General features: G+C 39.9%; 1 protein-coding gene across 1 annotated transcript in view; it reads right to left on the bottom strand.

The window, feature by feature from the left end:
• The window catches only part of LOC139912610 (protein NLRC3-like), a 48,552-nt gene that overhangs the window by 9,611 nt on the left and 17,570 nt on the right, over positions 1 to 21,371 (bottom strand). Inside the window, exons 3-4 of the mRNA XM_078291284.1 lie at positions 2,809 to 2,922; positions 12 to 125 (exon numbers count right to left, since the gene is read on the bottom strand). Coding sequence (XP_078147410.1) covers positions 12 to 125; positions 2,809 to 2,922 — 228 coding nt within the window. The remainder of the gene's footprint in view (positions 1 to 11; positions 126 to 2,808; positions 2,923 to 21,371) is intronic.

Below are 21,371 nucleotides of genomic sequence, written 5' to 3'. Positions count from 1 at the left end.
GAACAACTTACTTCTTTTCATAAGAATGGTGTTCATCTTTAAAATTAATAAGGCCTTGCTTTGACCGGTCGCTCTTCATGGACACACAGCTGGGTTGAGGAGAGTCTGGTCTCTCCTGCTGGATCCTGGTAGACAGAGAAGAAGAACACTAAGGCAGGAAATTCACTTTTTAGTGAAGCAGCCACAGCAGCAAGTGGATACCCAGAAACTACCAGCTAGGTCTGAACACAACAAGTATCAGCACACCAAAATAGTAATAATAATAATAATAACAATAATAGGAAGAAGAAGAAGAAAGTTGACCTCTTCCCATTGGATTTCTCCTCTCTCCTCATGCTATTTGCTCTCTAAATAAAATCCTCCTCTCTCTCACCTTAACTCTTATTCTACTCTCTCTTACATGATTGTTCCAGGCTAACAGGAATAATGTAAGGTCACCGCGGCCCTGACCTTTTTAATTTTGGGTAACTGAAGCTTATTCTACTGATACACTCATAAATGTAGGAAGTTGCTCTGGATAAAAGTGTCAGCGAAATACCTAAAATAGAGCTAATTGTAAATGTAATATGGTGAACATATGAGAGTTTAAATGGCATTGCTAGCTTCACTGATACAAGCTGCATTTATGTCCTAAAAAGTGAATGAAAGAATAATAATAACTAGAGGGGTTTAAATTTTATGAATATTTTTTTTAAGTGTGCTTGCTTCAACATGTCAGGTTCATCAACTGATTTTTTTAGCTGAGTTGCTTTTTTAAAGTTGTTTACAATTTGACCACCAGATTTCACTTTTGACTCTTCTACATTCAACTCCACAGATCAATATGTAGCAATAAAAGTATCTTAAAAACAGTGTAGCAGTAACAGAGTTCTATCAGAATATACCTTAAAAGTATTACTTGTAGTTGAAATAGTGTTTTAGTGCAGTACACCTTTAAAAATATGAGTAGTGGTAGTACTAGTAATAGTGCTTTAGTGGAGTATACCATTAAAGAATCAAAAAGTATAGATAATATGCTTTAGCGGAATATGCCTTTAAAAGTATGTGTTGTAGTAGAAACATGTTAGAATTCAGTGAAAGTCTATGAAGTGCATTAAGCAGCATGTATTTCATTGGTCCTGCTTTTACTGAAATATAAAGTGATCAGATCACATATCAATATGATTTTGATAAATACAGGTTCTGACCTGAATAAACTTGAACAAACAGCTGATATAAAATAACATCACGATCAAAGTTCAATGTGAAGTCTGTGGCAGAGAATCAGGAAGTAGTTTTATGATGCGTCTATCAAATGGTGAAATTTAACCTCATCATCTACAGTGAAGTAAAGAACAGTGGGTTCTTCTCTCAAGAAGAACAAAGTCTTATAATGAATAAATGTCAGCATTACAAAACATAATAGTGAAAAGTAACATTGTTTCTGAGGATTACTGGAGGAAGTGCCCCGTCATTAGGACACAGTGGGCAAATTTTCCATTGATAAAGATATTTTGTGGACACATTGAGGCTGTAAAAAGATTTTCTATTCATAAAGTCGGCCTCATGTTCTTCGGGGCTGCGGTAATGGAATATGAATGCAACGCCTACATTGAACCAAACACTGTCGGGAATCCAATGAAAAAAATTCAGCACAATTAATATGCAACAGTAACTTTCATTCTTTAATAATATGGTCAATTAAGTAGCCTACCTGCTACATCTCCGATATAATAAACTATCATGGAAAGCAAAGAGATTCTACTGGTCTGTAAGCACTTCAACTGTCGGCTAATTCAATAGAAGCAACAATTATTTTTTATTACGTGTCATTTTCATTTGAATGCAGTATATTTGTCCATATCGGGATCCTGTAGGAATGGTGACTCCCTGTTTCCAGAGAGCTGATTGGTCAGGAGGCCTTTCATACGTTTTGATCTGATAGCCTGAACTGAACCTGCTCCGGAGCAGGTTAGCCTGCAGCATCAGTTACCATGGTGATCTACCCCGGTTAAAAGTGAACCACCTTCGTGAGACCGAGAAGCCAAAACCCAAAGTTAGCTCGCTAACACACTCTCGCATTGTGAGACGGGCCTCAATTTTACATCTCATAACTGAGAGTCTGATAACAACAAACCCATCTGTTTTTAGCATCAGCTTACATGTTTTTTACCTGTTATCAATAGAGTGGTGTCCATGTTTGAAGGTAATAGGACGAGCCATAGACCGGTCAGAAAATGAGAAACACTCTTCCCTCCCTCCACAACTTCCTCCAAAGATCCTTTATACAAGAAACTGAAGCTCCAAATTGATCCGGTGGAGTTCTTAGTGTCCAACAGTAGAAGACTGTGGTTATACTGGGCAGCTCCCAGTGTCTAACAGTAACAGACTGGTTATACTGGTCAACTCCCAGTATCTAACAGTAACAGACTGGTTATACTGGGTGACTCCCAGTGTCTAACAGTAACTGACTGGTTATACTGGACAGCTCCCAGTGTCTGATAGTAACAGACTGGTTATACTGGTCAACTCCCAGTATCTAACAGTAACAGACTGGTTATACTGGGTGACTCCCAGTGTCTAACAGTAACTGACTGGTTATACTGGACAGCTCCCAGTGTCTAACAGTAACAGACTGGTTATACTGGGCAGCTCCCAGTGTCTAACAGTAACAGACTGGTTATACTGGGCGGCTCCCAGGTGTGAATATATTACTGTATGTGAAGAAGAGTGATGCTGATAAAGATCATGCATGCTCAGCAAACCTTCTCTAAATAAGTAATAGTTAAAACATGAATACAGGAACGTTTTAATGCTGGAACAACTTACTTCTTTTCAGAAGAATGGTGTTCATCTTTAAAATAAATAAGGCCTTCCTTTGACCGGTCGCTCTTCATGGACACACAGCTGGGTTGAGGAGAGTCTGGTCTCTCCTGCTGGATCCTGGTAGACAGAGAAGAAGAACACTAAGGCAGGAAATTCACTTTTTAGTGAAGCAGCTACAGCAGCAGGTGGATACCCAGAAACCACCAGCTAGGTCTAAACACAAAAAGAATCAGCACACCAAAATAGTAATAATAATAATAATAACAATAATATGAAGAAGAAGAAGAAAGTTGACCTCTTCCCATTGGATTTCTCCTCTCTCCTCATGCTATTTGCTCTCTAAATAAAATCCTCCTCTCTCTCACCTTAACTCTTATTCTACTCTCTCTTACATGATTGTTCCAGGCTAACAGGAATATTGTAAGGTCACAGCGGATTTATGTCCTAAAAAGCGGAGGGACCTAGCTGCAGATAAAATGGCGGACCTCCAGTGGACCTCCATGCCTCCATCGGCGGCCTCCACCGTTGGCATGATGTCACATGACCTCAACAGAGGAAGTGGTTCTTCTTCGTGTTTTTTTCTCATGAAGGCCGGCATTTGGTGCATGTGCGTAATCCACATTTGGTTATTTTGAAGTTTGCAGAGGTAATATACAAATTTATTAAGAATTTATTAAGAATACAAAGTGTTGACTTTTCTATTTTTTATTTAGTTTTCATTCAAACTTTTATCGAACAGCCCAGAGAGAGTAGGCTATATTGATATGGAGATAATGAATTTGAAAATGCCACATGGCTCGAAGCATTTAACCTTCGCTAACTTATTTTAGTCTTGTTGTTGCAGGTCCTGTGAGCACTATTTTAAATATTTGATTTGATTAATGTGATGTTAGGATATAGTTAATCCTGAAATGATCAGGCTCCGCTGCGTTTAATGAGCTTGAAATGGATATCATAGCCTACTGTCGAGTGCAAACAGTGTTTGAATCACGTTACGTTAGCTGGCTAATGGGTTAGCTACTCAGTTCTGATGCTCAGTCGATGATTGGTTCATGAGCTAACTGTTTTTCAGATTAGCATCAAAACTGTGGAGATTGAAGGATCCAGCCGGTACCAGGCTGAGCTCACCATGGCCACAGGAGACTGTTTATTGAATGTCAGCCTGTGGACTTTATCACTTTGTTACATCGTTATTTTATCATTTGAAAAGTTTTAATATTTTATAATAAACATGTTAACTTTTTAAAAGTTGGCACCAAATTATGCCCATGAGAAATTTGCACTACAAAAGCCTTAAAGGATAAGGCTGGTGTTTTTTTTAATGCATTGCTTACCGTCAACAAATCCTATGAAAATAACAACGTCAACAATGTGTTTGCTCTCCTCCCGTTACTTTCTGACTTCCCACGTACCGTTTTTATCCTTCAACCCGGAAGTCATTGGCTCCAATTGTAAGCTAAAAACCTTTAAATACAGCTCACAAAGACATAGTTTACATTTTAAAAATCTCTAACTGTGACCATGAAAAGTCAGGCTGTTGTAGTTATTACCAAATCAAATTCAAATGGGAACAAATTCTTCATTACGCCGGGGACTATTTTCTGTGCTACAGAACTACTTTCCTGAGATGGAAAACGTGTTTACGGTCGGCTTATTAAGTCGTTTGAGGAAAAAGTCGTCCGGCCCGGTGCATCGTGATGATGAAATATGCTGCAGAGCAGCAGCATGGCTCTGTGACGGGGTTTAATAGTTTTTTTAATACAATGCAGTTCTCTGGCTGCTGGGACATGAGGCTGCACTGGGCACCGCTACATGGACCAGACTTGTTGGCAAATCAAAATCATTGCTGATTTTGTTATTTTCATAGGATTTGTTGATGGTAAGCAATGCATTAAAAAACACCAGCCTTATCCTTTAAGACAATTTCCTCCATTTTTCTTAAAGTTAGTGAAGGGTCGCTCACTCGGCTTGCAGTCAGGGACGCAACATTTGATTATCTTACGTCTGCACAAAATTCACAAAAATATACAAACACCATATCCATAACAAGACAAAAAAACCATCTCAGGTCAGAACATCATCAAGTCAATCCTGGTAGACTCTAGGCGACATCGACAGCAGCTCTCTGTCTGCTTCAGCTCACCAGGAATTCTCTGAAAGTCAACATGGTGAGGCTGAATCAATCTGACAAGCTATAGGCCCAATGTGTCTTTCACTCATAATTAAAATGCCTAACATTATATAAATATGGTACTATCTAATCAAGAGAGGTAAGAATCTTAGGATACATGCTTTCTGTGAGTGGTTGAGAGCATTTTTATGTATGGCTCTGATAAAATTATTTGAATTATTTATTAATTAAAAATGTATTATTTAATTATTTGAACAGTTATCATTTTAGATATCCTAGCTATTTTGCCTATGAGAAAACAAATGCAATGAGTAGATTGTAGTAGAGTAGTTGAGTGGGTGAGTAGGTGAGTAGGTAAGAACCAGTCCCATCTGTGACCCTCAGCACTATGGGGCCATAAGATCCATCTTCTTTCATCAGTAGCTCCCAGGCTCTTCCAGGCTGGAGACCCCTGCTCTACATATATATCATCCACATTGTTTAATAAATTGTTTATAATCAGTTGTTTAATAAATCATTTCAATTTAAAACTGAATAAAAAGAAGGCTTTTTAAAGATATTTTAATGAATAAACTTTGTATATTTGTAAAATCTGTGTGCTAAATTGCAAACTTTAACATAACCAAATGCGGATTACACACATGCGCCGTCATGAGAAAAATCAACACAAATAAGAACCACTTCCACTCGTGAGGTCACGTGATACCATGTCAATGGCGGAGGCCGCCGATGGAGGCATGGAGGGCCGCTGGAGGGCCGCCATTTTGTCTGCAGCTAGGTACTCTTGCTAAAAAGTGCATGAAAGAATAATAATAACTAGAAGAGTTTACATTTTCTGAAGAATTTATTTTAAGTGTGCTTGTTTCAGCATGACAGGTTCATCAGAAGAATTTATTAACTGAGTTAATCTTTTAAAGTTGTTTACAATTTGACCACCAGATTTCTCTTCTGACTCTCCTACATTCAACTCTATAGATCAATGTGTAGCAATAAAAGTATCTTAAAAACAGTGCAGCAGCAGCAACAGAGTTCTAGCAGAATTAAAAGTATGAATTGCAGTTGAAATAGTGTTTCAGTGCAGTACACCTTTAAAAATATGAGTAGCCCAGTGGCAGTACTAGTAATAGCAGTAATAGTAGCGGAGTATACCATTAAAAGTATAAATATGTTGAAGTAGTGTTTTAGTGGAATATGCCTTTAAAAGTAGAGTGGTCGTAGTAGTAATAGGCCTAGTGCCTTCACAGACAAAACCTTTAAAAGTACAAGCAGTAGCAGAAGTAGTGTTTAAGTGGAATATGCCTTTAAATGTTTACAGAGCAGTAGTAGGAGCAACAGTGTTTTAGTGGAATAAACCTTTAAAAGTATGTGTTGTAGTAGAAACATGTTAGAATACAGTGAAAGTCTATGAAGTGCATTAAGCCATAGGTATCATTTACTCTCTCTCTGTGAACATGACGAACAGCCGCGCTGCTGAGTCGGGTTTGTGACATTGAAGAGCGAAGCCAGGTCTTCATGCACTGGTGCTTTCTACAGCAGATGTGATATTGGCATTGTTGGATTGACATGGAGTTGCAGCTGTGGGTGTGATGCATATGGATGACTGTACTTGTGCGGTCGACGTTGTTGTGCGTTTTATGCTGAGTATTTTCATATTGTCGACTCTGTAGTAGCTAGGCTTTGCCCTTTTGATGCGCCGTTATGCAATTTTTTTCTCGCCATAATTATCTACTCTGACCTCATGCCGATCCCCCCATTACATTGCCTAAATCGCATATGTTGAAGACCGTTTAAAAAATGTTTTTTCATCTGAGCCCTTATGTCCCCACCATGGGCGGAAATTACGGGGGGGACAGGGGGGTCCGGACCCCCCCTTCCAGGGAAAAACAGAGAGTTGTCCCCCTCAATATATCATTGTAAACATATAAATTTAAATAATATAATAATATGCATTGAAAGCACTTGTGCTAATTATAGACACAAAACAATGCGTTTTTAAGTTTCAAATGCCAGACATGTATTTATGATACAGGATACTTGGTTAAATTAAAATGCGGGTTTTCATACCAAAATTATCTTTTGTAGATGGTAACGGTAATATTTCTATAATATAATAGGCTATTTAAGATTAACTTACCCTACGTAATTAGGTTCTAAGTATATTCTTTTTTTCTTACTGCATGTACAATGGCTGCCACTATGTAATTTTGTTTATAATTTTGGAAATAAATGAAGACTTAATTCTTAAAAAAGACCAGAAGTAAGTTTCTGGCAGGCTTCATCGCGTTCTGGACTTTTACACACTGACAGCAAAACATTAGAGATCTGCTTTTTCGGGAAAACTAAATCTAATTAGGCATATATTAGCTTTAGTTCAGTTAATGGGTGTTGCATCTCACCTACTACTGTAAATAACCTGCATGCTGTGTGTGTGTGTGTGTGTGTGTGTGTGTCTATTTGTCAGCCAGTCAGTTAAAATGGCAGAGAAAAGAAAAACAGACATCCGATCATTTTTCAGTGCACCGAAACGCCAAGTAGAAAGACCCCAGTAATATCAAAGGCAATTTGATAAAATCTTCATAAGAAAGGAATGAAGTGCTTATGGAAATGTTTCATAATGGACCTCTATATACATTTAATACAACAGTACTTTTGGCGGCACCTTTGGTGTCCCCTTCAGGAATTGCTCTTGAGAAATTTTTCTGTTTATTGTCCCCCCCAACAGTGAAATGAAATATCCGCCCTTGTCCCCACCACGTCGCCGTCACCACTTTTCAACACAAAGTGACGCCCTTGCATTAAGCAGCATGTATTTCATCACTCCTGCTTTTATTGAAATATAAAGTAACTGGATGGAAAGATGATCAGATTACGTATTAATATAATTTTGATAAATACAGGTCTTGACCTGAATAACATGAACAATCAGCCATATAAAATAACATCAGGATCAAAGTCCAATCTGAAGTCTGTGGCAGAGAATCAGGAAGTAGTTTTATGATGCGTCTATCAAATGGTGAAATTTAACCTCATCATCTACAGTGAACTAAAGAGCCTTCCTGCTCTGATTAAAACAGATTCAAAACATTACAACTAATTTACATGTTCAGGACGTTAACGTTAACACTCAAACACTGATGTGTTCACAAACTGTCGCAAAGTGTTTTATGTTTCCAACCGAAACAGAGTTTCACCCTCTTGATCACAAACAGAGGCTTCTTCTGTATGATCGTCTTATTACAGTTAAATCAGTCAACAGTAAGAATTAACAGGTTGAAGAATAAAACACTATAAACTGTAATGTAAAGTGTTTGTACAATACCTTTTCATGGTGGAAATAACCTGCTGCGCCACGCCGATAAGTGAAAGTGAAACTAGGCTAGAGAGAGAGAGAGAGAGAGAGAGAGAGAGAGAGAGAGGGAGGTGTCAGACTGGTTTGATTCAGGAAATATCAGTCACATTGGTAAAAATAAATAAATAAATAAATCGAGATCCAAGTTTAAATCTTAGTTATGTCGACACACTCATCACCATTTGTTTATCTGCGTGATACTGTGGTCTGCTGTCATTTTGGCAATTTGACTGGGTTGAATAATAATAATAATAATAATAATAATAATAATAATGATAATAATAATAATAATAATAATATAAATCAATAATAATAATAATATGATGATGATAGTGATGATAATAATAATAGTAATATTTTATTATGCTTGTTGTAAATGCTGGGTTTAAAAATTGTTATTAAATCAAATCAAAAGACAAAAAAACAATGTTAAAGACATGTGGATAGGATGATTGGCCAGTGTTACAGTAATGTGTCATTTCATATTGAAAAATAGAAATATTCTTGTTCCCTAGCCAATCACATCATGTTTTTAGATCTTCTGCAGATCTGAGAGACGTCTTGGCTTGTGATGCAGATGAGCTGCTGTCCGACCCAAACAGGAGGCAGGATGCAGCCTCATTTTTTTTTTAGCCATTTTTAAATTTTTTTTTTTTTTTTACAGAAAACCTTTTTTTCTGTTTTTCTCCTACTGCGTTGTGTTTTGTATGTAGAACACTTCACATATCCAACACATTCAAGTGTTGAAATAAAGTATTTGTGATTGAAATAAAGTATTTGTGTGTTACTATATTACTGTATACTGTAACAGTCTTTTACAACAGGCTGCTGTGCATGAGTCTACCTCTGAACATGCAAAAGGCATAAGCTTACTGATGAGATATTCATGATAGTGTTTTCCGTTAAGCACATCAGTGTGTAGTCGGTTGTTAGAAAGATGTATTCATATGATGGTTATGTGTGTCATTTTATTGCAAAATAACATTTTGAAATGAGATAAAATGCTTTTGAATGCAGTGTTTCATTTTGCCAGTGATTTGTGGAGTTTTTCATTTTGTGTTAGTGGGTTTGTGTTTTGTGTTTAGAGTTTTGAGAAAATGAGCCCTAGTTTCAGAAAATGTGTGTAAGCAATTATGAAAAACTGTACTATAGAAGTAACTCACTCACATAGGCCTTTTCATTCATTCATTCCCTCACGCTTTATTTATCTGCCCCCTAGTGGCCGTTAGGAGACTTGTCTGTGTCTCCAGAGACTCAGTGAACCAGGATCCTTCACTCTCCTCCTCTCTGCAGCTCTGAACTGTGGATCTGCTTCTCATCTCTGACTCTGTGTCCTTGTTTCAGTATCGCCTCCTCTGAGGTTTTGACACTTTTTCAATCCCAGAACATTTTAGTTTCTCCACCTTGTGCTCACTCTCTAAAGTGGCTACAGGAGAGCTGATATCTCCACGTTTCATGCTGCTTCTGTGTTTGTTCAGTCTGATCTGAAGTCTGCAGGATGTTTGACCAACATTATATTTTTTGCACTGGTAAAATAAAGTTTTTCTCCCTGTCAGCTGCTCTCTCAGCTGTCCAGCGGGTGTTGGATCTGATCTTTCGGTGTGTTAGCATGTGAGCCGGGCGGTGCTTCAGCAGAGAGCTTCAGTGTTTCCTCGGATGCTCTGTGTCGCTGTTTTCTGATCTGACAAACCAGGATTTATTGTGTGGGAAATTAGAATCACATTGTAAACTTGACCTGCAAAAACACGACATATAATCAGGGCATCACTGCAGTTTTTTTTTATAATATTGGGCTATTATTTATTACAAGTCAATATAAAAGCTCCATACCCTTTTATATGCTTAGGCAAACCTGCACTTAGCCTATAGCAGACATTTTTAAACTGAAAACATATCTTTCTAATCTATTTTATAACTATCAGCAGTCTGTATACCATTATTAATAATTTTCAATTGTTGCTCTTTATTGTTTTAACTAATTGCACACCTTGTTTTGTTGTTACTCTTTTATTTTTTTTCATCTGTAATTTTTCTTTTTACACTGTCTCTCTTAAATTTTGAATTTATTGCTTACTTGTGAAGCACCTTGGGCTGCATTTAGGCCTAATGTACTCTACGAGCCAGTAATCCCTTAAAATACCCTTACATTTACATTAATTCACCCCTTCATTCATGCAAAATTCCCTTAAAATGAGTTAAGGGAATTATTAATGGAGGAGACCCCATCAACACCTCCTTAAACACCTCTTAATGTTTGACTGCTTACTTTCTAATACTTACTTTCCACTCCACTGTAATCTCCATTAATAACTCATTAATAACCTGTAAACCTGCACAATATAAAAAATCCCTTAATTTCTAGTGTCTCCATGCACCAACCCATGATTAAATCTCTTAAAAACCCTTGATACTAACCTTACTTTTTTAAAGCTGTTATTTTTAATGGATAATTAATGTTTATGTGATGGGAAATTAAGGACATTTCAGGGATAAAATTAAGGGGTTTGGTTTCATAGTGGTATGAAAGGTGCTATAAAAATAAACTTTATTATTATCATTATTATTATTATTATTATTATTATTACCATTGGTCATTACTTTATGTTCAACACCTTTGCTAAAGGACGAGCTCTGTTCTCTGATTGGTTGCTGTGTTGGCATGCTGGCTTGTGATTGGTCTGTCTCCTTGCCTATAAGCTCACCTTGCTCTCACAGTAACTCTTCTTAAAGCTCTGATGAAGCTCTTTCAGGCTGAAGAGCGTCAGTGTTTCCTGCTGTGAGCCCTGATTCATAAATGAGAGTTTAAAAATCCCACAAACAGGGCAAAGCAGATTCAGATCATATTATTCCATTCTGTGTCTTGGATCAGACTTATTGATCAGTAATCAGCCTGTTTTCCAGGATCAATACTGAGAGCTGATCAGTGTGACAGTGGGCAGCTGATGTCGGAGGCAGACTGCTGCTGAACTGATATGGAGGAGTGTTTACTGAACAGTGGAAATGTTTCTACCAAAGTGAAGCAGCATATTAAAGACACTGGTTGTAGAAGAACACAAATCCTGGAGTTTAAATAAAAACAGAACAATCCTGACACAACAGTACTCAGAAGTTCAAAATAAAAGTTCTCTATACAAACTTTTTCTCAAGTGAATGGATTCAAGTATCAGCATTAAATGCACTTTAAGCATCAGAAGTAAAAGTCCATGTTAAGTGTCGTGTCTTTGTGATTCACAGCCAGGAGGTTTTCCATCTTCAGAGCATGAACCTCTGTAGGTTCAGCTGAGAGGATCAGCTGCAGCTCTGCTCCTCCCACTGCTCTCTCAGAGTTAACTGCTTTATAACTGACACAGTTTTTACCAACTGCTCACATTTTTTACGCTAAATGTTTCCATCAAAATGACCATTAACTGCATGTGTCTGATACATGGAGCGGAGTAATATTTTATCAATACACAGGATATGATGTCACTGTCCCTCGTGCCATAATCCAAGTTCAGCATTCACATAGAGGCCCGACTCAGAGTTTAACAGAATGATAAACTACCATGCAGATGAACCATAGGAAACATCAGGCTGTATCATAAATCTACAGGACCATAAGACAGGCAGCAACATTCAGAAATAAATAAATAAATCAAACCAAAATATAAAATATAAATAAATTCACAGGATATTTGCTTTGAAACATAGTTGACTCAAAGTGTTCGGTTCGTTACAGTGTGAATATTATCTAGCTGGGTTGATGCTGATATTGATATGAAAACACATCTGAACAGTTTATTGGCTCTTGGCTCTAACAGGATGTGAGCTAGCATCCAGAATACTGTGTGCATGGAAACACACGTCATGTTTTATACCGGTCCTTTCCTGGTCAGTCCAGCAGGGGGAGCTGCTGATCTGAAACTGCCCTCTACAGTCTGCAATAGTACAACAGCACAATACTGTGGCGGCCCACAGTGCTTTTGTCATGTTTCCCAGAATGCCGTGCTGCATTCAATTGTTCTGCATTAATAAGTTGTTTTAATGACGTTATGGGAATGATTTGGTTAAAGTTGTTATTGTTGAATTGGTTGTTAAACAGTGTGTGTGTGTGTGTGTGTGTGTGTGTGTGTGTGTGTGTGTGTGTAAAATTGCCATAGTTTAGTTGAATGTTAGGTAATGAGTACCGTGAGTGTGAAAGCTAGGTTCACAAGAGACTTTTGCATGAGACATGCTGTGTATATTTATGGTGCTGAAAAGTTGTACTTCTAACCAACATAATCTGTTGTTGACTGGCTTGTGCTCCTTAAAATGTTAATTATCAGTTCTGGCTTACATCTACATGAATTCACCCCTCACTTCATGTAAGATCCAATTAAAATGAGTTAGTTGAGACCCGATTGGAACTCCCTTAAACATCCCTTAATGTTTGACTGCTTACTTACTAATTTAATGTAAAATTCAGGGAGACAAGAACTTTCTATTAGTAACTCATTAATAACCTGTAAACCTGCACAAAAGGCATTAAAAAAATCCCTTAATTTCTAGTGTCTCCATGAACCAACCCATGAACAAATCCCTTAAAAACCTGTGATACTAACCTTACCTTTTTAAAGCTGTTATTTTTAATGGATAGTTAATGTTTATGTAATGAGAAATTAAGGACATTTCAGGGATAAAATGTTTTTTTTGGTTTGGTACCTATATACCTACCGCATGTATTTACCATGCTGCTCCTGTATAGACAGAGACAGAAAATGTTCAACATGCCGCTGCTTTACTTTCCCAGCAGAGACAGAGAGCAGAGCAACAATATAAAACTGCAGTAAAGCAGCGACCTGCACACATGCTGTAGCAGGACAATCCACAAGAGGGCGTCATCTAGATCCCTCAGGTCCTCTGGGAGTAAGTTTTGTTTGTGTTTGCAGTGTTTGGAGATATTGTTGTGAAATCTCCTTGTGTTTTGAGCTGTAATGAGGAAATCCAAAAAATCACAGATTGGGGATTTACCTTGGGCTAAAAAGTTTGTAATTATATATTTTCAGTACAAAACTACCAGAAATAGGTTTTTGAATGCTAATTTTTCAAAATGTTCTCAGACGTTTTTCACCCCTCATGTGTTTGCACCCGGATATATGACAGAAGAATAAAATATGGCCGACTGTTTCTTCCTCTCCACAATAATCACATCTTCCATCAGTATGTTTCTTATCAGAAGAGAGTTATTTAATGACCGTCCTGCTTCCTGTTTCGCCTCTACTAGGGTTGGACTTTGAAAGCATTTTATCCGAATCTGAATCCAGTATCGAATCTGCTTATCAATATCGAACCCTTTCGAATCCGTTATCGAATCTTTGTAGGTAATTTGCAGGGCTCGAAACTAACTTCACCACCGTCCAAAAACCGTCCCAGAAAACTTTTTTTAACCCTCCCAAAGTAGCCTACACATTGACCATCCCAAAATATATATTATATTTTACATTATCTTTATACATTACATTATCATCATTATATTATAATTATCGTTATTAGAGTTGTCACGGTGGTGCCATTTTTACACAGGTGGTGCTTACCTCCTCGCCACTAGAGAGTAGTCTAAGCGCTATCATAGTCCGTCACAAAAACAAAAGTGACACTTAAAGTTCTACAGTTTGCTCCAAACTAGCATGTGTTAGTAACGGTATTTGTAAACAGTAACACTTTTTAATCTGAGATGTGTCAAACTGCCTAACAACAAAACTGCTGCTTCCGGCATGATGGCGCCTGTGTTTGGCTTTGCCGCTGCCCGCCCATCCAGTGTGGTCCTACCTGTCCTATGTGTCGTTGTGTTGCTAGCGCACCTGTTTGTTCCTGATGTGTCCGCTGCTTGGGTGTATGACCGCCAGACCCTTCTTGATATTCGATCATCTATGGTGGATTTCTATGGCACGTTTCCGTGGGATGGTGTCTTCCAACCCCCGTTCTCTCCGTCCTTCGTGCCACTCCCTTGTCAGCCGTATGGAGGCCTTCCTCACCGAAGCTCCCGCAGATGCCGGAGGAAGCGGGGGAAAAGGGCCGGAGTACAGGTGAAGCTGCGGAGGCTCTGGAAGCAAGGAGTTGCTGTTAATCCAGGCCGATTGCTGTATATGGGCCTGCCCTCGGCTTGTTCTGCTCCATCAGTGGATCTTGGCGTCAGATTCTCCTGCCTCCGACCAGTGTTTCCGGACACTCCCTGTCAGCTGACTGCTTTCCCCCCGGTGAGACGTTCCTTGGAGCGCGGTGGAGCGGACTCTCGGTGCTTGCGCCCCTTGGCTCGGGCCTCTACTGCTGCTGGTGGTGGATCTGTGCCTTTCAGGATGGCGCTGGTAAATGCCCGCTCCATCGCAAATAAATCTTTCATACTGAACGATTTATTCATCTCAAAAGACTTGGATTTCCTGTTTCTGACAGAGACTTGGCAGAGGAGCGAGGATTACGGCCCCCTAATCGAACTGTGCCCGCCGGATTGTACTTTTATCAGCACTCCCAGGACCTCGGGCCGGGGTGGAGGACTCGCTGTGGTGTTTAGGAGCTGCTTTGCAAGTCGGACGGTGAGCACTGGGTCTTTCTCCTCGTTTGAACTGCAGATGACCAAAGTTGGTCGTTCAAATCCGTTTTATTGTATTTTAATTTACCGCCCCCCTGGCTCAAATAGTTCTTTTATGTCTGAATTCAGTGATTTTTTATCGTCTATCATTAGGCTGGACAGAATTATTATGGTTGGTGATTTTAATATTCACGTTGATGACAATACAAGCAGTTTTGCTGCTGATTTTCTTAATGTCACTGAGTCTTTAAATTTTATTCAACATGTGTCTGGTCCCACGCACATTAGGGGTCATACCTTGGACCTTGTTTTTACGCTTGGTTTAAATATTGATTCTATTTCCTCTGAGGAGCTGCATGTTACTGATCATGAATGTGTTTTGTTCAACCTGTCTTTTAATTTAGATTATCTGCCCTGTAAACGAGTAAATTGCTCTCGCATCTTAAATCGCCTCTCAGCAGAGAAATTTTCTGCAGCTTTTGACCCAAGCGCAGTGCGATCTTCTCACGCTGACGTTGATTGTCTGGTCCATTCCTTTAATGTGCATTGCTCTTCCATTTTGGATGAAGTGGCTCCTCGTAAAACTCGACTTGTTCCCTCCGTCAGTTCATCCCCCTGGTTAAACGACACTATTCGTTGTTTCAGGCGTAAATGTCGGAGGGTGGAGCGACTGTGGAAATCCACCAAGCTCCAAGTTCACCGTATCTATTGTAAAGACCTTTTAACTGAATTTAACAATATGGTTAAGGATGCGAGGGCTTCTTACTTTGCTAACCTAATATCCTCCAGTAAACGAAATCCTAAAGTCCTATTTGACACTATCAACAACATTGTCACTCCTGCACCCCCTGATGTGCCTGTATTTTCAAATGAGGATTGCAGTAACTTTCTCTCCTTCTTTGTGGATAAGGTTAGAGATGTTAGGGCAAGCATCATCCCCTCTTCCACTCCCCTTTCCGTCTGCCCAACTCGGCCGTCAATTTTGAACTGCTTCTCTCCCATTTCCCTGCAAGACCTCATTGATCTGGTGGGCAGTATGAAAACGTCTTCAAGCCCCTTAGATATCTTACCAACGTCTATGTTTAAAAATGTACTTAGGTCTATTGGTCCGTGCCTGGTGTCTATTATTAATAGCTCCCTGCAATCTGGTTGTGTCCCATCTTATTTTAAACATGCAGTTGTTCAGCCTCTCCTAAAAAAAACTAACCTTGATCCATCCCTGCCCAAAAACTATAGGCCTATATCCAAGTTGCCTTTTATTTCAAAAATTTTAGAAAAAGTTGTTGCCAAACAGCTCACTGCTGTTCTGAATGCACACAACATTCTTGACAAGTTCCAGTCTGGTTTCCGTCAGAAGCATTCCACTGAAACAGCTCTTCTCAGAGTCTCCAATGACATCATGATGTCTTCTGATGTGGGTGAATGCTCTGTTTTGGTGCTGCTGGATCTTAGCACAGCTTTCGATACTGTAGATCACTGCATTCTGATCGAAAGGCTTAGGCAGTGGGTGGGTGTCTCTGGGAGCGCCCTGGACTGGTTCTCCTCCTATCTCTTGGATAGGAGTTTTTCTGTGTCGGTTGGTCCCTACATGTCTGCAACTGCTGCCCTGTCCTGCGGTGTGCCCCAGGGTTCTGTTTTGGGTCCTATCTTATTTGCTTTATATATGCTTCCCCTAGGACTGATTATTAGCAAATTTAAAGGTGTTTCTTATCACTGCTACGCTGATGATATTCAGCTGTACATCTCTTTTAAGCCAGATAAGACTGACAAACTGTCTGTTTTGCACGATTGTCTGAGTGCCATTAAGGACTGGATGGCCAACAACTTTCTACAGCTTAATGCAGACAAGACTGAGGTTCTTATTATTGCTTCAGACAGTATCGTTTCCAAGGTTGCGCAGTGTATTGGGTCCCTTTCCTCAACTGTACGGTCTAACCTTAGAAATCTTGGTGTTATTTTTGATCAGGCTATGTACTTTGATCAACATATTAAGTCATTGTCCCGTACATGTTTTTTCCATCTTAGAAACATTGCCAAACTCAAGTCTGTTGTGTCACAAGCTGAGTTGGAGATGATTATTCATGCCTTTATATCATCCCGCCTGGACTACTGTAATTCCCTTTTCACCTGCCTCAGTAAGTCATCCCTGGATCGTCTACAAATGGTCCAGAACGCTGCTGCAAGGCTGTTGACCAGGTCCAGCAGGACGTCTCACATCACTCCCATCTTAGCTTCCTTACATTGGCTTCCCATCAAGTTTAGGATTCAATTTAAGGTTCTTGTAATCACATTTAGAGCCCTGCATGGTCAGGCACCTGTGTACATCTGCGACCTGCTCCATCCCTACATTACCAGCAGGTCACTCAGGTCTTCTGACCAGGGCTTACTGGTCGTCCCTCGCTCCAGACTCAAAACAAAAGGTGATCGAGCCTTTGAAATTGTAGCACCTAAACTATGGAACGCTGTTCCACTGGACTTAAGATCTGCGGTCTCTGTTGACACTTTTAAAAAGCAGCTGAAGACTCATCTGTTCAGACTGGCCTTTGTCTAGCCTCTTGTGTCTGTATTTCTGTGTGTTTTTATGTCCTTTGTTTTTATGTTTTATTGTTTCTTACTATTTGATGGTCTTATTTTAACTATTTTACTCCTGTGAAGCACTTTGTGACTTTGTTCTGTGAAAGGTGCAATATAAATAAACTTTACTTACTTACTTACTTACTTACTAACACTCAGAGAGTTAACATGAGTGCAGTGCAAAGACTGGTATGTTGCCCCTGGTTATTATTGGATTCTACTGGATGCTGCTGTCGCTGTAGGTTGAAATTAACCCCCTGCCAACAACCACCATCATGGTAGTGATCAGTATGTTGTTAGTATGTCTGTTTATCATTTAGTAGCCAAACTTGAACATGGAAGCTTTGAATGTGTGCTTTTATTTTATTAATTACAAAATAACTGTTGGAGCCAATATGGGTGTTTTAAGTTTGGTTGATATTAGTCTTTGCCATAGTTATTTTCACTCTATCCCAATAGGGGGCAATAGCACAGCTATGGTGGTGGTTGTCACAATTAGGCATTAATATGCACCTGTGCACCTAGTTTGGTGTAGTTGGATGGCAGCAGGGGAAATAGTTTTTACCCAAATCAAGCAAACACAAGGCAAGAAGAACTCAAGAACTGTAAAGATGCAAGAAATTTCACGTTGGAACATACACCAAGAATCATCAATCTATCTACAATAAAGGTTAGTGTTTGCTAATGGAAGTAAAAGAACCAAACTAATGTCATCCAGTCACCACCATGCTAATTGGCTTGGCTTTGTCATAACAATAACTGTGTTCATGGTGTGGGGTAATAAGATGATCTACATTGTGTTTGTCCAACTGATGGATTCATTTGGAACAAGTGACATCTCTACAGTAGAGATGTCCATTGGAGTCAGTCAGACTCCAATGGACAGTAACTGTCCATTCCAGTCAATGAGCCATATCTCTTTAATTTGTTAATTAATCAGCCCTTTGGCTTCTGTTGTGCTGATGTTGATGTGGAACTGAACCTTCTCTCTCTTTATAGTTTGAATCATTTATCTGTCCTCCATTCCCATCAGTTCCTTTAAAGAGCTGATATCCATATAAACTTCATGCATAAACCCAATTTTATCAATTTTAACAGCAACAGAAATTTTTCCAATAATACATCTTCTGTATTGGTTGAGCTGAAGAAGTGTACACTCATCAGGTTGAAAAAATGAAAAAATCATAGAACCAGTGAAATTCTCAGAATGGGTTGCACTCATCGTCCCCGTCTTAAAACCAGACAGTGAAGCGAGAATCTGTGGGGACTACAAACTGATGATAAAGAAAGTATCACCCATTTGAGCAGTACCCCATTCCAAGAATGGAAGATATGATAGCATCCTTAGCTGGAGGAGAAAACTACAGTAAATTAGACATGAGCCATGCCTATCAACAGATTGTGCTTGATGAGGAATCAAGAAAGTATGTTACAGTGAATATGCATAAGGGACTATTCACATACACAAGGTTACCTTTAAGTGTGAGTTCCAGTCCAGCCATTTTCCAGCGTACTATGGAGGGTGTGCTGCAGGGAATTGAAAAGGTGGCTGTGTATCTAGACGATATACTCCTGACAGGAAAGGATGATGAGGACCACATACACACACTGGAGCTAGTTTTACAGCGACTAGAGGATGCAGGGCTACGCTTAAAACGGAACAAATGCCAATTCATGGAGAAGGAAGTGACATTCCTAGGACATTGAGTGGATGCCACGGGACTTCATCCACTACCAGCAAAGGTGAAAGCAGTGCAGCAAGCTCCAGCACCTACTTCGTTGACCGAGCTTAAAGCATATCTGGGACTATTGAATTTTTACAACAAGTTCCTGCCAAACGTATCAACCTTATTGGCACTGCTACACAAACTGCTTAGGAAGGATGAACCATGGGCTTGGAGGCCAGAGCAGGAGGAGGTTTTCAAGTCCAAAGAACTGTTACAGTCAAGCAGTGTGTTAGTTCATTATGATGAAAACAAGGAACTGATACTTGCCTGCGATGCTTCACCATATGGGGTTGGAGCTGTTTTAGCCCACCGCATGCCAGGTGGAGAGGAAAAACCAATAGGGTTTGTGTCTCGAACGCTTACTGCTACAGAAAATAATTATTCCCAATTGGATAAAGAAGGTTTAGCTATCATTTTTGGCGTTCAGCGTTTTCATAAGTATCTCTATGGGAGAAAGTTTGTAATTTGTACAGATTATAAACCATTGATAAGTTCACTGCATGAAATGAAAGCAGTTCCGCAGATGGCGTCACAGAGAATAATGAGACGGGCTGTACTGTTAAGGGCATATGAGTATGTCATCACTTACAGAGCAGGTAAAGACAATGGCAACGCTGATGCTCTTAAGCGCCTCCCACTCCCAGAGTGTCCTGCTGGGTCATCGCCAGTGGATCAAGTGCTGATGCTGGAACAGGGTGATGGTCCACTGATATCATCAGAAAAGCTACAAAGATGGACAACAGAGGAGCCCATACTCTCAAGGGTGCGTGAGTATATCCTGAGAGGATGGCCAGATAATGACACACATTTTACTCCTTATCAACAGAGACAATGCGAGTGTGCAAGATGGCTGTGTTTTGTGGGGAGCCCACGTTGTAATACCGGACAGAGGACAAGCTCCTATGCTGGAACAACTACACCGGTCTCACCCAGAGATGAGCCGCATGAAAGGCCTGGCAAGAGGTTACATGTGGTGGCCTCACATGGATGCTGATATAGAGAGCAAGGTAAAGTCATGCACAACATGTCAGGAACACAGGAAGGCACCTGCGAGTGCACCACTTCATCCATGGGAGTGGCCTGAGAAGCCATGGAGAAGACTCCACATAGACTATGCAGGTCCCTTCATGGGTAAAATGTTCCTAGTAATTGTGGACGCACATTCAAAGTGGTTGGATGTGTTCCTGGTGAACTCATCTACCTCTACAGTGACAGTAAATTGTCTGAGGAACAGTTTCAGCACACATGGCATCCCAGAGATGATGTTGTCAGACAATGCTCAGTGTTTTGTCAGCGATCACATGAAAGAGTTTATGTCTAGAAATGGGATCACACACGTCACATCAGCACCGTACCACCCCTCATCTAATGGTCTAGCCGAAAGGGCGGTACAAACTTTTAAAGAGCTCATGAAGAAAAGCACAGGTGATACAGTAGAGACAAAGTTGAATAGGGCTTTGTTTAGTTATCGCATCACTTGACCACTTATCATCACAGTTGACCACTGGATTGTCACCAGCTGAGATGATGATGGGTAGAAGGCTGAGGTGTACACTTGACCTTATTCACCCAGACTTGAAACAAAAGGTGGAGTCAAAACAAACAAGTGAGAAAAACTACCATGACAGACATACCATATCTCATAACTTTGTGATAGGTGACTCTGTCTACACTAATAACTTTGGATGTGGACCTAAATGGATACCAGGACTAGTACAGGAGCTTACAGGACCAGTTTCCTATACTGTGTTGCTGGGGGTGGAAGAGTAGTCAGGCGACATGTTGATCAACTGTTCAGCAGGCAGGACAAGGATCTTCTGAAGCCAACTCCCAATTCCACAGAGGAGGAGCACAACCTGGAACCCTGTCCACCCACTGATGGAGTACCGGAGGACACAAGTACTCATCAAACAGAGAACAGTGCTACGCCGGTTTTGACCCCTGAAGATACAGCACCAGGTGGTTCACCAACCAAGAGTTGCGCCGATCGCCAAGGATCAGAAGACCCCCAGATCAATTGAAGTACTTCTCAACATAAAGGAGATACCTTCATGGGCAAGAATGCGCCCTTATCGCCTTAGGTAGTGTGGTAGTCCACCCACATTTACCACACACACACACACACACACACACACACACACACAAACACACAGAACTGTGGGAGATGAGTGTTTTTGATATATGTATGAAAAAAGTAACAGAAAGAAATCAAATGTTATTCGGAAAGGATATTATTGTTAT

This window comes from Centroberyx gerrardi, chromosome 3, assembly GCF_048128805.1.
Source record: "Centroberyx gerrardi isolate f3 chromosome 3, fCenGer3.hap1.cur.20231027, whole genome shotgun sequence".
In the NCBI taxonomy this organism is placed as follows: domain Eukaryota; kingdom Metazoa; phylum Chordata; class Actinopteri; order Beryciformes; family Berycidae; genus Centroberyx; species Centroberyx gerrardi.
This window is presented reverse-complemented; position numbering and strand designations above follow the sequence as displayed.